General features: G+C 39.9%; 1 protein-coding gene across 2 annotated transcripts in view; it reads left to right on the forward strand.

Moving 5' to 3' along the window:
• The window catches only part of DNAH5 (dynein axonemal heavy chain 5), a 323,884-nt gene that overhangs the window by 222,659 nt on the left and 86,262 nt on the right, over positions 1–14,963 (forward strand). For both annotated transcript variants that reach the window (XM_061393864.1, XM_061393863.1), the window contains exons 54-57: positions 129–282; positions 1,545–1,812; positions 12,858–13,089; positions 14,477–14,591. In XM_061393864.1, the coding sequence (XP_061249848.1) occupies positions 129–282; positions 1,545–1,812; positions 12,858–13,089; positions 14,477–14,591 (769 nt within the window). The remainder of the gene's footprint in view (positions 1–128; positions 283–1,544; positions 1,813–12,857; positions 13,090–14,476; positions 14,592–14,963) is intronic.

Consider the following 14,963-nt stretch of genomic DNA (forward strand, 5'->3'; position numbering starts at 1 on the left):
ACAAAATAGCTACCTGATGGCATAATATCAGCATTTTTTGGTTAACCAAATGGCATAAAGCGTTGTTACAAGGATCTTTCCTTCCCATGAACATATTTTAGCTAATGGCACAATGACACTCTTTCTAGATCCTACAACACATCAAATCTGATGGAAGACCTGAAGACATTGTATAGAACAGCTGGTCGGCAAGGCAAAGGCATCACTTTTATTTTCACAGACAATGAAATTAAAGATGAGTCATTTTTGGAATATATGAATAATGTTTTATCATCGGGTGAGGTAGGAGCTTATTCTTTTCTTAAATTGGAGTATAATTGCTTTGCACTGTTACATTATTTCTGTTGTACAGTGAAGTGAATTAACTGTATGTATATGCCCTCCCCCTTGGGCCTCCCTCCCATAGTCCCCCCATCTCACCTCTCTAGGTCATCACAGAACAGTGAGCTGAGCTCCCTGGGCTATACATCAGGTTCCCACTAGCTCGCTATCTTATACAAAGTAGTGCATATATGTCAATCCCAATCTCCCAGTTCATTCCACCCTCCCCTTGCATCCCTGTATCAGCAAGTCCATTCTTTTTATGTCTGTGTCCCTATTCCTGTCCTGTGAATAGGTTCATTTGTACTATTTTTCTAGATTGCACATATTTGTGTTAATATACGATATTTGTTTTTCTCTTTCTGACTTCACTCTGTATGACAGACGCAGGGTCCATCTACATCTTTGCAAATGACTCAGTTTCATTCCTTTTATGGTTGAGTAACATTCCATTGTTGGAGAAGGCAATGGCACCCCACTCCAGTACTCTTGCCTGGAAAACCCCATGGACAGAGGAGCCTGGTGGGTTGCAGTCCATGGGATCGCTAAGAGTCGGACACGACTGAGCGACTTCACTTTCACTTTTCCCTTTCATGCATTGGAGAAGGAAATGGCAACCCACTCCAGTGTTCTTGCCTGGAGAATCCCAGGGACGGGGGAGCCTGGTGGGCTGCCGTCTATGGGGTCACACAGAGTCGGACACGACTGAAGCGACTTAGCAGCGGCAGCAGCAACATTCCATTGTGCATATGTACCACATATGTGTTTCACCTCTTCAGAATCCCTCCAGAGGTAGGAGGATTTCCTTCTGTATTTCTCTGTTAAGGTACTGAATCAGTACTATTTTTGGGATTAGGTGATTGGTTTGAAGAATGGCTTTTCCTGTTGGGTTTTTGAGGAATAAAACTCCCAATCAAAATGTTGAAGATGTTAATGGAAGCTCCAAGAGAGATGGAAAAACAGAAGAAGGTTGCAAGGAAAGCTGGTTGGATTTTTGATATGCCCATTCACCCCCTTAAAGGGCTGTGACTTTCCAACTAATAAAATAGAACAATTTGTGTATATTAAAATGTGATCTGTCTTACTGTGAGGATTTTGGTTGATTTTCTAAACATGAGTTTAAGGACACAAATGAAGAAAACACATTGTACATATCAGGCTGTAAATTCTGATTTGTTTTTATATGCCTGTATTGAATTTGAATGTCTGCACTTTTCTCGAAGGTCTCCAACCTCTTTGCTCGTGATGAAATTGATGAAATTAATAGTGATCTCATATCAGTCATGAAAAAAGAGTATCCCAGGCGCCCTCCTACGAATGAAAACCTGTATGACTACTTCATGAGCCGCGTCCGACAGAACCTTCACATTGTGCTCTGCTTTTCACCGGTGGGGGAGAAATTTCGAAATCGAGCTCTGAAGTTTCCTGCCCTCATTTCAGGATGCACTATTGACTGGTTCAGCCGATGGCCCAAGGATGCCTTAGTTGCTGGTTAGTATGGGGGAGATTTTTTTATATCAGAATTTCTGGTATATAGTGTGTGTGTGTGTGTATTTATATTCTGTGCCATCCACTGGATTGAGCCAAATGTCACTTTGTCCAGGGTTTGAGGATTTTTGCAAGATTTTGCTCTTTCTCATTTGGCAGCTCATTTTTTCCCCAGAGTGTGGTTATCAGCGAATGACATCTTCAGTCTGTACCCCCCGGGTTAATTTACGGTGATTCTAGTGTTTTCAGTGTGGTTTAAAGCTTTGTCTCCGTTGGTCCCAGGCAGGTCCTGGGACATCACAGGAGGACACTGAGGTTTCAATCTCTTTAATAGCATTTGTGTTCTTTTTTAAGTGGGTTGGTCAACCTCAGAGTAGTTTAAGCCAGGTAATTCCTTCTTGTGGCTGCAGGGCTGGAAATCAAAGAGGAAAACGTTATCATCCATCCTCTGATGGTGTCTGGGCCTGAAAAAGGATTGTTCAACAGAGACTTTCATGATCGGAGCCCTTGCTGCTTCTGCTTCTGTTTAATCCTCCATCCTGTGGAACATGAATGCTTCTTTTATTCTGTAAATGCAATTGAACATGAAAGTTGTATAGGAGATGTTAGAGAGCATTCCTTCAGTTTATGGTTTTTTCAGCTTTTGGTGAGAAAATGTCTGTAGCTATTTTAAAAGATGGAGATAGTTAAGTCTTACCTCTGACCTATTGTATCAGGACTTCAGGAGAACCCTGATTCAGGGCAGTCATTTTCAGACTTTTGGCCTGATTATTATGTCTTCATAATAATTAAGAAGAGGCTTATTTTCCAGTAAAAAATGGCAGGTAACCCTAATAGATAAAACAGTGAGAAGCAGGGTGAGGAAGGATTCTGAAGCCTCATCCTTTCATGGCCCTGTCACCTGCTTCGGCCATACCTCCCTCCCTAGCTCTGCGGTTCCCAGTGGGAGAATGACTGATTCACTGTCTCCCACTCATTATACATGGAAAACCGGGGACAGAGGGGCTGAAGGAATTATCAGAGGTGCGAGAAGCCAATAGCTATAGGCAATATTTATGTATAGTATGTATGTAGCGGTGGTGGTGGTTTAGTGGCTAAGTCATGTCCAACTCTTTTGTGAGCCCCTGGACTGTAGCCCACCAGGCTCCTCTGTCCATGGATTTCCCAGGCAAGAATACTGGAGTGGGGTGCCATTTCCTTCTCCAGGGGAGCTTCCCAACCCAGGGATCGAACCCGAGTCTCCTGCATTGCAGGTGGATTCTTTTACTGCTGACATTTTATTCTTAGCACTCTACTCTCAATACTAACGGTTTTCTGATCTGTGTCTTTTAAACATAGACTATTTTAATATGTTTGAAATACCGATGTACAGTGTTCCCTCTTATAAGATTTGAGAAAGCACCCATGATTTAAAAATTTTAAATCCTATTTAAATGTCAATACAACTAAGGATAAAACTTTAAAATTCTGTGAAGTAAGATACAAATGCAGAGCATAAAACCACAGTATTTAAGAGCTACATTCAAGTATACTGTGAAATATGATAATTGGTATGCAAATGCTTTGTAGACTATCATGTAAGGTATTACTACTAATGATAAAAATAACAAATTTCAGGTGACAAGCACCATAATATACTATAATTAGGATGATGTCATTTAAATTATGAGCCCTTCCTAGCAAGTCTTTATTTCAGTTATCCCTTCTATCACAAGACATAGGCGCTTCCTTTGTTGATTTCTCACAATCTGCCCCATTCTTTTAAATCTCTTTGCATCAACCTAAGCCAAGATTCCATGGAGGGCAGGGAAACTTTTTGTTTCTATGTCCTCAGCTCCTAACAAGTGTCCTGACTTTCAGGCATCATCTATTTGTTCATTTATTCAGAACCTGTTTATTGAGCTTTGCATGCCATTTATGGAGCCAGGCATATTGGAAGGCAAGGCAGACTCATTTCTTCCCTCCAGCTCTCTTCCCTGGCAAGCTCATCCATAGCCTCCCGTGTAATAGGCCCCATCAATTTTTTATCTCTGGTATCCTATGTCCTCTGGCTTGAAATCTGTGCACTCAACTGCTTGCTTGACACAGTCTCATTGATGTTTCCCAGGCTCCTTAAACCCAAAATGTCCAGAACCGAACTGGGCCTCTTCAGGTCGGTCTCACTTAGGGAGTTGCACAGTTGTCCATGAAACTCGACAATCTGAGAGCTCTTTGTCTTTAACACCTTTTTTCACCTCTCAAGTCTGCTCCATCACTAAGTTATGCCAACTTTATCTGCTAAATATGGTGGATTCTATCCAACTCTTTCCCTTTCAGTGGCATCCTGGGCCAAGCTATCATTGTAACTCACCTGGAAAACTCAAATAGCTTTCTAATGATCTCTCCTCCTCTCTCACCTGTCTCTCATCCATCTCACATTGCAGAACAGTGATGAAAACAGTGGAAACAGTGTCAGACTTTATTTTTGGGGGCTCCAAAATCACTGCAGATGGTGACTGAAGCCATGAAATTAAAAGACGCTTACTCCTTGGAAGAAAAATTATGACCAACCTAGACAGCATATTCAAAAGCAGAGACATTACTTTGCCAACAAAGGTCCATCTAGTCAAGGCTATGGTTTTTCCAGTGGTCATGTATGGATGTGAGAGTTGGACTGTGAAGAAGGCTGAGTGCCAAAGAATTGATGCTTTTGAACTGTGGTGTTGGAGAAGACTCTTGAGAGTCTCTTAGACTGCAAGGAGATCCAACCAGTCTATTCTAAAGGAGATCAGCCCTGGGTGTTCTTTGGAAGGATTGATGCTAAAGCTGAAACTCCAATATTTTGGCCACCTCATGCTAAGAGTTGACTCATTGGAAAAGACTCTGATGCTGGGAGGGATTGGAGGCAGGAGGAGAAGGGGATGACAGAGGCTGAGACGGCTGGATGGCATCACTGACTCGATGGACATGAGTTTGAGTGAACTCCGGGAGTTGGTGATGGACAGGGAGGCCTGGCGTGCTGCGATTCATGAGGTCACAAAGAGTCAGACACGACTGAGTGACTGAACTGAACTGATAAAAACATAAACTTGATCACATTGCTTTCTAGTTAAAACCTTCCACTGCCCTTAGGAAAAAGCACAGTCTCTAGCGTGGCCTTCGAGGCTGGGAAGAACTGGTTCTGTCTGCCTTCCCATCCTTACCTGAGGTCACTCTTTTCCTCCTGCTCTGTTCTTCTTGATTCGCGAATGTGGCCTTTTTCTTCCCACCCGATACCCTCTTTCTCCCATTCTCCCTGAGTGCTCCTCCCTTAAATGATGAAGATGATAATGATTATTTTGGGATAAGAACACTCACTGAATGTAAGATCTGTCCTCTTAGCAAGATCCTAACTACAGTACAACATGGTTAACTCTAGGCACAGTGGCACACAGGTGATCTGTAGGACTCAGTCATTTGTATAACTGAAACTTTGTACCTTTTGTCTAACACGTCCCCACTTCCCTCCCCTGGTCCCTGGCAGCCACCAGTCTACTCTCTGCTTCCATGGTTTGACTCTTTTAGGTTCCTTGTGTGAGTGACATCACGTAGTTTTTGTTCTTGTGGTCTGGCTTGTATATCACTCAGCATAATGCCTTCCAGGTTCACCCATGTTGTTGCACATGGCAGAATTTCCTTCTCTTTTTTTTAAAGGCTGAATAATATTCCATTGTATGTAAGTATCACATTTTCTTTATCCATTCATCCATGGATGGCACTCGAGCTGTTTCCATGTCTTGGCTATTGTGAATAATGCTACAGTAAACATGGAAGCACAGATGTCTATTTAGGATCTTGATTTTAATTTCTTTGAATATATAACCAGAAGTGGGATTGTTGGATCATATGGTAGTTTTATTCTTAATTTTTATGAGAAATTTCCTGTTTTGCATAGTGGCTGTATCAATTTACATTCCCACCAATAGTGTACAAGGGTTCTCATTTCTCTACATCCTGGCAAACACTTATCTTTTTTCTTCCTTTTTTTTCCTGATCATAGATACCTTAACAAGTATGAGGTTATATCTTATTGTGGTTTACTTCTAATTTTTATGTTTTATTGAAGTATAATTGACTTACAATGTTGTGTTAGTTTCAGGTGTACAACAAAGTGATTCGGTTGTATATAAAGGTATATATTATTTTTTAGATTCTTTTCACATGTGAGTTATTACAAAATATTGATTGTAATTCCCTGTGCCATACAGTAGGCCCTTGTTTATCTATGGTATATGTAGTAGTGTATTTAGTGAATGAGTGAACGATCGTCACTCAGTTGTGTCAAACTCTCTGTGACCCCATGGACTGTAGCCTGCCAGGCTCCTCTGTCCATGGAATTCTCCAGGCAAGAATACTGGAGTGGGTTGCCATTTTCTTCTCCAGGTGTATGTGTTATTGCCAAATTCCTAATTTTTCTTTCCCCACCACCTTTCCCCTTTGGTAACTATAAGTTTGTTTTTCTGTATGTTCGAGTCTATTTCTGCTTTGTAAATATGTTCATGTGTATAATTTTTTTTTTTAGATTCCACGTATAAGTGCTAACATATGATATTTGTCTTTGTCTGACTTACTGCACTATCGTATTAATATTCTTGGCACCCTTGTTGAAAATCACATGACTGTATGTGTGTGGGTTTATTTCCGGGCTCTCTATTCTGTCCCATTGATCTACATGCCTGTATTTATCATGCTGTTTTAAGTTTTGTAGGTTGGTTATACATTTTGAAACAGGAAGTGATTCTGATTTGTTCTTGCTCAAATTTGCTTTGGCTATTGGGAGTCTTCTGTGGTTCCATAAGAATTTTAGCATTAATTTTTCTATTTCTGTATAAAATGTCATTGGAATTTTGATAGTGATTTCATAAAATCTGTAAATTACTTTGGGTACTATAGACATTTTAACAGTATTAATCCTTCCAAGTTGTGAACATATAATGTGTTTCTATATATTTACATCTACTGTAATGTTTTCATTAGTGTTTTATAGTTCTCAGTACAAGTCTTTCACACTATTGGTGAAGTTTATTTTTAAGTATTTTATTTTCTGGTGCTATTATGAATGGTATTATTTTCTTATTTTTTTGGATAGTTTATTCTTATTGTTTAGAGTATTTTTCTAATTTAAAGATACTCAGAATAAGCCAAGTGTCCTCCTCTTTATCTCACACATACCATAAATACAAGATATTATAGTAATTATATTGCTTCTGAAAAAATGAAATTCTTTATATGCATGAATTTAAATGGACTGAATCTTTAGATGAAACATTTAAAGAAAAATATGCTTTATCTTACACTATAAAATCCTTGGCCTTCCCACCATTTAGTAATCTCCATTTTGGCAAATCTTTGTTTTTAGCTTAATATTGAGTTGTTTTGAATTGTTTCTAGGTATTTCTACTATCTTTATTCTGGTGATATTGTGTTTTTCAATGAAAGTCAGTGATTCCAAAGTCACTACTAAATTCAGTTCATTCAGATTTCTCCAAGGTGAAGATAATTATTAATGTCCTACTGGGCTCTGTTTAAAATAAGCACATTGTTATTAAAATAGGCCATCCTTATTTGTAACTAACGTCTCAATAAAATCAATATGCTTATAAAGTCATATAAGCATATATATGGCATATTTTTTTTCAAAGAAGGCTGTTTTAATTATGTATGTACACTGGCCTTTTTTCAAAAATATTACTTGATTTATTAATATAGTATGCAGGATTTCCGCCTTCTGAGTCAGACACCACTGCTTCGGAAACTGCTTGCAACTAACGATGGAGCATAAGCAGAAATGAGGCCACTGCACTCAGTAACCGCTCAGAAAGGAACACCAACTGCAGTAGTCCCCGCTGTTTCCCAGAACAATTAGCGTATTTTGTTTATGAAGCACGTTAGTCAGAAGGTACTTTTGAACTTTGAGCTCCAATAAAAAATGTTGTTTAACACTCTAAAGACTCTATATGGTTTTGTTGTATTTGAATTTCTAAATCAAGATGCTTTAGGCGTTAGAATTCATCATCTTTGGCTTTGAATTCAATGCTCCTGCCTGCAAGCAAACTTCTATAAGCCTCATTTTCCTTATCTGTAAAATATACATGGTGATATCCATCACTTAGGGATATTCTAAGGATTAATTGATAAAGTTTTGTGATTTAGGATCTGCCAGGATTAGATATCTTTTCCTTCTGAACGTAGCATTAATTATGTGTTTGGCTGTAAGAGAAAACCAGAGCAGTAGTGGCTTAAGCAAGTTTTTAATTTTATTTTTGGCATAAACAAGGTTTTTATTTTATTTCTTTTTCCTGCTAACAAGGAAGTACAGAGATGTGCAGCCTAGACTACAACTGGGGACCTTGTGCTTAGCTTGCTGTCATCCTTAGGGTGAGGCTCCCGTTCTTGTAGGCACCAGAGGGCTGCTACATCTCAAGGCTTTGTGTCTGTTCGTGCAACATGAAGCTTTGTCTCTTAGTTGGGACAGGGTTCTTCCCCAGGGACTTTTGTCTGCATGTTTTTGGCCAAAACTGGGTCACCTCCAGCTACAAGAGAGTTTGGGGAATCAAAGACTTTTAGTTGGGTGGATTGCTACTCTGAGCAAATTTAGGATTCTTTTATTACTGAAAGAGAGGGGATGGCTACTGGATAGGCAACTCATGTGCCCTCCTTACTTTATTACTTGAGTTCTTTGAATCCAAATGAATTGGAAATTTGAAAATTTCCAGTTCAGGAAAATTCAGGGGCTGAGGCCAGTGTCCTCCCTTCTGTCCCACATACCCATCACCTGGTTCTACACCAAGTTACGTGAACAAACAATACCGGGATATAACCTCCACCAAGCTCAGACATCAGCCTAAAGATGGGTCCCCAAACTGGCCTTGGTACCTTGGTAATTGGACATTGAAGACAACAGAAGGATTTTCCATGCCCTTTTGTCTGAGTCTTAGCAGGCTTGGGTCACCCTAAGAGGAAGTGGTCCTTTTTTAACCTTTCCTGCATCAGAGATTGTGGGTCATACGGAAAAATGTACTTAGATTTTTTCTTTGATTTTTTGGATAGACACAAAGACAACTTGCTAAATAATGAAATAAGTCACCATTATTGATATTATGGGGATTCCCTGGTGGCTCAGTAGTAAGGTTTCTGCCTACCAATGCAGGAGATGTGGGTTCGATCCCTAGGTTGGGAAGATCCCCTGGAGTAGCAAATGGCAACCCACTCCAGTATTCTTGCCTGGGAAATCCATGGACAGAGAAACCTGGTGGGCTACAGTCCATGGAGTTGCAAAAGAGTTGGACCTGACTTAGTGATTAAACAATAACAACAGTTAATACTATCAGTTTGCATAAGAAGGATAAAAATTATTACATGGTAAATATTGGGTTGGCCAAAAAGTTCACTTGAATTTTTCCACAACATCTTATAGAAGAACTTTAATGAACTTTTCAGCCAAACCTATACAAGAAAGTTTTCAGAAAGTGGGGACATTCTTGAGAATATCCCATAATGCCAGATAAAAGACTTGGTATCATGCCTGGCACATAGTGAATAATGCTGCCGTTGGGGTTAAAACCTACGGTTTGTCATAGACAAGAATTGTTTGTATGTTTTCAATGACTAGACTTAAACTGCCTAAAGTTTAAGTTGTTCTTTATAGTGTTTGCTTAAATTATATGAAAAAATATAGCTTCCAAGTGTCTTAATATATTACCTTTCAGTGTATATGTTAAACTCTATTTATAACCCGATTGATAAACTGTTTCTATTATTTACATAGATGTAAATGGTCTCACAGTTATGGCATTAAGAACGTAATTTAGTGATCAATTACTCCCTGATAGCTCAGTTGGTAAAGAATCCTCCTGCAATGCAGGAAACCCTGATTCGATTCCAGGGTCAGGAAGAGCCTCTGGAGAAGGGATAGGCTACCCACTCCAGTATTCTTGGGCTTCCCTTGTGGCTCAGCTGGTAAAGAATCCACCTGAAATGTGGGAGACCTGGCTTCGATCCCTGGGTTGGGAAGATCCCCTGGAGAAGGGAAAGGCTACCCATTCCAGTATTCTGGCCTGGAGAATTCCATGAACTGTATAGTCCATGGGGTTGCAAAGAGTTGGACACGACTGAGTGACTTTCATTAATATTGAGAAGATACCATTGTTCATTTCTCTGCTAAGCATCACCTGATAGGTTTGTTCACTTGATTCCTTCTCTTTTCTTCCCTCCTTACTGCCTGTATTTCTATTTATAATTCTTATGTACATCATTCAATAGTAGTAGCACTTCTAAAGGAAATCCATAGACCATTTTTCCTAGGATGAATAAAGATGTTTATGATAAACTTTAACTGTGTTATGTATAAGCCTTGTAAATTCCTTGGGATTGAGACCAAGGTTCATAGTGGTAGGTGTTCAGCACACATGCTATGTCTTTGTGATGATGGATTCACTCTGACTTGACAGCCAGGTCTTATAATAAGAAATGCTGTTTTAGGATTGGTCCCATGTTTGGCACTATTGGGAGGATAAAGGTCTACAACAGCAGATTTTTACTCATACATTTTTAAAGGATACCATAAATTAAAATTGACTACAGATGGCCAGGTGCCACATTTAAGAATAAGATGGCCAGGGCATAAAAAAATTTAGTGCTGAACATTCTACATTACAAATGCAGTCACAGCCTGGGGGAATTAAGGTTATGGCAGTTTCTGAGCAAAAAAAAAAAAAAAAAATAAATGGGGTTGTTAAATATGAGTACCAGGTGGCACTGATTTCTGAGTTATTTGTACCACTTTCATCCTTATGTAAACCATAAAATAGCCTGGCTGCTGACCAGAACCTGCAGCTGTGTAGAGGAGACGTCTTTGTACACATACCAGAAAACAAAGACTTATGATAGGCTAAAGTCTATTATGGTTTTGTACATGAAAGAAAAAATAAAATTGTTGATGTCATAGGCCTGGGGCCAAAAATGTTGACATATATCTACCTAGCTAGGGCTATAAACAGGGCATGTGTTCCTAAGAACTGTATTAAGTTTTTTAAAATAGCCAGTTAACTAAATTTTTTTTTCTTGGGATATAGTTGATTTACAATGCTGTGTTTGTTTCTGTTGTACAGCAAGGTGAATCAGTTATATGTAAACATATATCCACCTTTTTTAGATTCTCATCCCATATAAGTCATTATAGAATACTGAACAGAGTTCTCTGTGCTTCTTAGTAGGTTCTTATAAATTATCTCTTCAGAAATGGTAAGGACCTAACAGAAGCAGAAGATATTAAGAAGAGATGGCAAGAATACACAGAAGAACTACACAAAAAAATCTTCATGACCCAGATAATCACGATGGTGTGATCACTCACCTAGAGCCAGATACCCTGGAATGGGAAGTCAAGTGGGCCTTAGGAAGCATCACTACAAACAAAGCTAGTAGAGGTGATGGAATTCCAGTTGAGCTATTCCAAATCCTAAAAAAATGATTCTGTGAAAGTGTTGCATTGAATATGCCAGCAAATTGGGAAAACTCAGCAATGGCCACAGGACTGGAAAAGGTCAGTTTTCATTCCAATCCCAAAGAAAGGCAAGGCCAAAGAATGCTCAAACTACCGCACAATTGCACTCATCTCATACGCTAGTAAAGTAATGCTCAAAATTCTCCAAGCCTGGCTTCAGCAATATGTGAACCGTAAACTTCCAGATGTTCAAGCTGGTTTTCGAAAAGGCAGAGGAACCAGAGATCAAACTGGCAACATCCACTGGATCATCAAAAAAGCAAGAGAGTTTCAGAAAAACATCTATTTCTGCTTTATTGACTATGCCAAAGCCTTTGTGTGGATCACAATAAACTGTGGAAAATTCTGAAAGAGATGGGAATACCAGACCACCTGACCTGCCTCTTGAGAAATTTGTATGCAGGTCAGGAAGCAACAGTTAGAACTGGACACGGAACAACAGACTGGTTCCAAATAGGAAAAGGAGTACGTCAAGGCTGTATGTTGTCACCCTGCTTATTTAATTTATATGCAGAGTACATCATGAGAAACACTGGGCTGGATGAAGCACAAGCTGGAATCAAGATTGCCAGGAGAAATATCAATAACCTCAGATATGCAGATGACACCACCCTTATGGCAGAAAGTGAAGAAGAATTAAAGAGCCTCTTGATGAAAGTGAAAGAGAAGAGTGAAAAAGTTGGCTTAAAGCTCAACATTCAGAAAACTAGATCATGGCATCTGGTCCCATCACTTCATGGCAAATAGATGGGGAAACAGTGGAAACAGTGGCTGGCTTTGTTTTTTTGAAATCACTGCAGATGGTGACTGCAGCCATGAAATTAAAAGACACTTACTCCTTGGAAGGAAAGTTATGACCAACCTAGACAGCATATTAAAAAGCAAAGACATTACTTTGTCAACAAAGGTCCGTCTATTCAAGGCTATGGTTTTTCCAGTGGTCATGTATGGATGTGAGAGTTGCACTTGAGCACCAAAGAATTGATGCTTTTGAACTGTGGTGTTGGAGAAGACTCTTGTGAGTCCCTTGGACGGCAAGGAAATCCAACCAGTCCGTCATAAAGGAGATCAGTCCTGGGTGTTCGTTGGAAGGACTGATGTTGAAGCTGAAACTCCAGTACTTTGGCAACCTGATGTGAAGAGCTGACTTTTTTGAAAAGACCCTGATGCTGGGAAAGATTGAGGGCAGGAGGAGAAGGGATGACAGAGGATGAGATGGTTGGATGGCATCACCGACTCAATGGACATGGGTTTGGGTGGACTCTGGGAGCTAGTGATGGACAGGGAGGCCTGGCATGCTGCGGTTCACGGGGTTACAAAGAGTCGGACATGACTGAGCGACTGAACTGAACTGAACTGAACTACATAGTAATATGTGTATGTCAATCCCGGCCTCCCAATTCACTCTTCCCTCTTTCCTCCCTGGTAACTGTAAACTTATTTTTTACATCTGTGACTCAAGGCACTTAACTTTTAAAATGATCATTCGCTTTCATATTTCACATACTGTCTTTATTCTTTCTAGTGTCTGAACACTTCCTCTCTGCCTATGATATTGACTGCAGTTTGGAAACCAAGAAGGAAGTCGTTCAGTGCATGGGCTCCTTCCAGGATGGAGTAGCTGAAAAGTGTGTTGATTATTTCCAGAGATTCCGACGTTCTACCCATGTGACGCCCAAATCGTACCTTTCCTTTATTCAGGGCTATAAGTTCATATATGGAGAGAAGCATGTCGAGGTTCAAACTCTGGCCAACAGGTAAGTGTGAGGGTAGAATATGAAGTTATTGTAAAGCAGTGGCTCTCAACTAGGGGCAAATGTGCTCCAAGGAGACATTTTGCAATGACTGGAGACATTTTTGTTTGTTAGAACTAGGGAGGGGGTATGGTGGGTGGTCAAGAGGTATTGCTGGGATCAAGAGTCAGAGGTCAGGGATGTGCTAAATATCCTCACAGTGCACAGGACAATCCTCATCACATACAGTTTTGTTGTTGCAACTCCCTGGACTGTAGACTGCCAGGTTCCTCTGTCCATGGGATTTCCCAGGCAAGAAGATTGGACTGGGTTGCCATTTCTTCCTCCAGGAGATCTTCCTGACCGAGGAACTAAACTTGCATCTCCTGCATTGGCATGCAGATTCTTTAGCACTGAGCCACCTGGGAAGTCCTTGTGAGATTTATCCAGCCTCAAAAACCAATAGTGCTGAGGTTGAGAAACCTTCCTTTCAAGTTTGTTCAAAGGATCATTCCATGGTTGCTAGTGGTTTTATTCTTGCCCAATAAGACTAAATATTGCCAAGTTTTCTTGCAGCCTACCACTTTTTACAGTATTGGATGATAATAATAGAAACCTTGAGCTTGGAAAAAAGCTGAGAATACAGACATCCCCTCCCACCTCCTCTCATCCCTTTCTTCCCACACGTTCTGAGTGTCTGGGATAGGAGAGTCTGCTTGGTATGTGTGTTCTCTGCACAGCAAATTCCTCACTTCACTGAAATTTGTTCCCAACTTCCCAGCTCTACTTTGCTCTTTTATGAACACTTATCTCTTCTGCCTGAATACAACCAAGAAGCAGCCAAGGTTGCTACCTAAGGGATCCCTGGGTGAGTGAGTGGACTAAATGACTCTAAGAACTCCTGTCTTTAAGATCGCATTATTTTAGAGTCAAACAGGCAGCTGGTCCCTTCACGAGGCAGTTTGATAGCTTTAAATTTGTTTCTTTTCTTGATCCCAAATCTTCCTTCTTTTAATGTTATTGATCTCGTTAGAAAAAAAGAAGTTATTTATTTCCTTTCCTCCATGATAGGGTTTCAAGACATTGAAGTCTGTTGTCATTTAGCTAAAGTTCATTAAGCGTGTTTCTTGCATGAGACAGATTCTTGACACTGTTATTCCTCATGTCATTCAGTGTTCTTAGCAGACTCACTCTTTTCACACTTAGTCTGTGAAGAACTGACATGTGACTTTAGTCTGAAATCAAGCCTAGACATGTACTCTTTTTGTCAAGCCCTCTTGGTTTTGCTATTGTATATACAGTATTCTTCAAATATGACCATTACTGTCTATATCAGTAGACCAGTACTTAGAAAATGTGGCCAAGAACCACACATGTTAACACTTCCCTCGCCTTGGATTTTTAATCTCAGAATGAATACTGGGTTGGAAAAGCTAAAAGAAGCTTCGGAGTCTGTTGCAGCTCTGAGCAGAGAACTGGAAGTGAAAGAAAAGGAGCTCCAAGTGGCCAATGATAAAGCCGACATGGTGGGTAGACATTGACACATGGACCATATTCGTTTTGAATTCCCAATTCATAAATGTTAATACTGTATGCTTCTTCTCTAAGTAGTAACCATGGAAGTGCAAATTTTTTATTTCCATTATAATACCGTATATACACCAGGGATGCTATGAATGAAATAGGTAACTAATGACAACCTACTGTATAGCACAGGAAACTCAGTGCTCTGTGATGACCTAGATGGGAAAGAAATCCAAAAAAGCCGGGATGTATGTATACATACGGCTGATTCACTTTGCTGTACAGGAGAAACTAATGCAACATTGTAAAGCAACTATACTCCAATAAAATTTTAAAAAGTACCATACTCTTAATTCTGTGTATGAAAAATTGTG

The sequence above is a fragment of the Bos javanicus genome, chromosome 20 (assembly GCF_032452875.1).
Source record: "Bos javanicus breed banteng chromosome 20, ARS-OSU_banteng_1.0, whole genome shotgun sequence".
Taxonomy (NCBI): domain Eukaryota; kingdom Metazoa; phylum Chordata; class Mammalia; order Artiodactyla; family Bovidae; genus Bos; species Bos javanicus.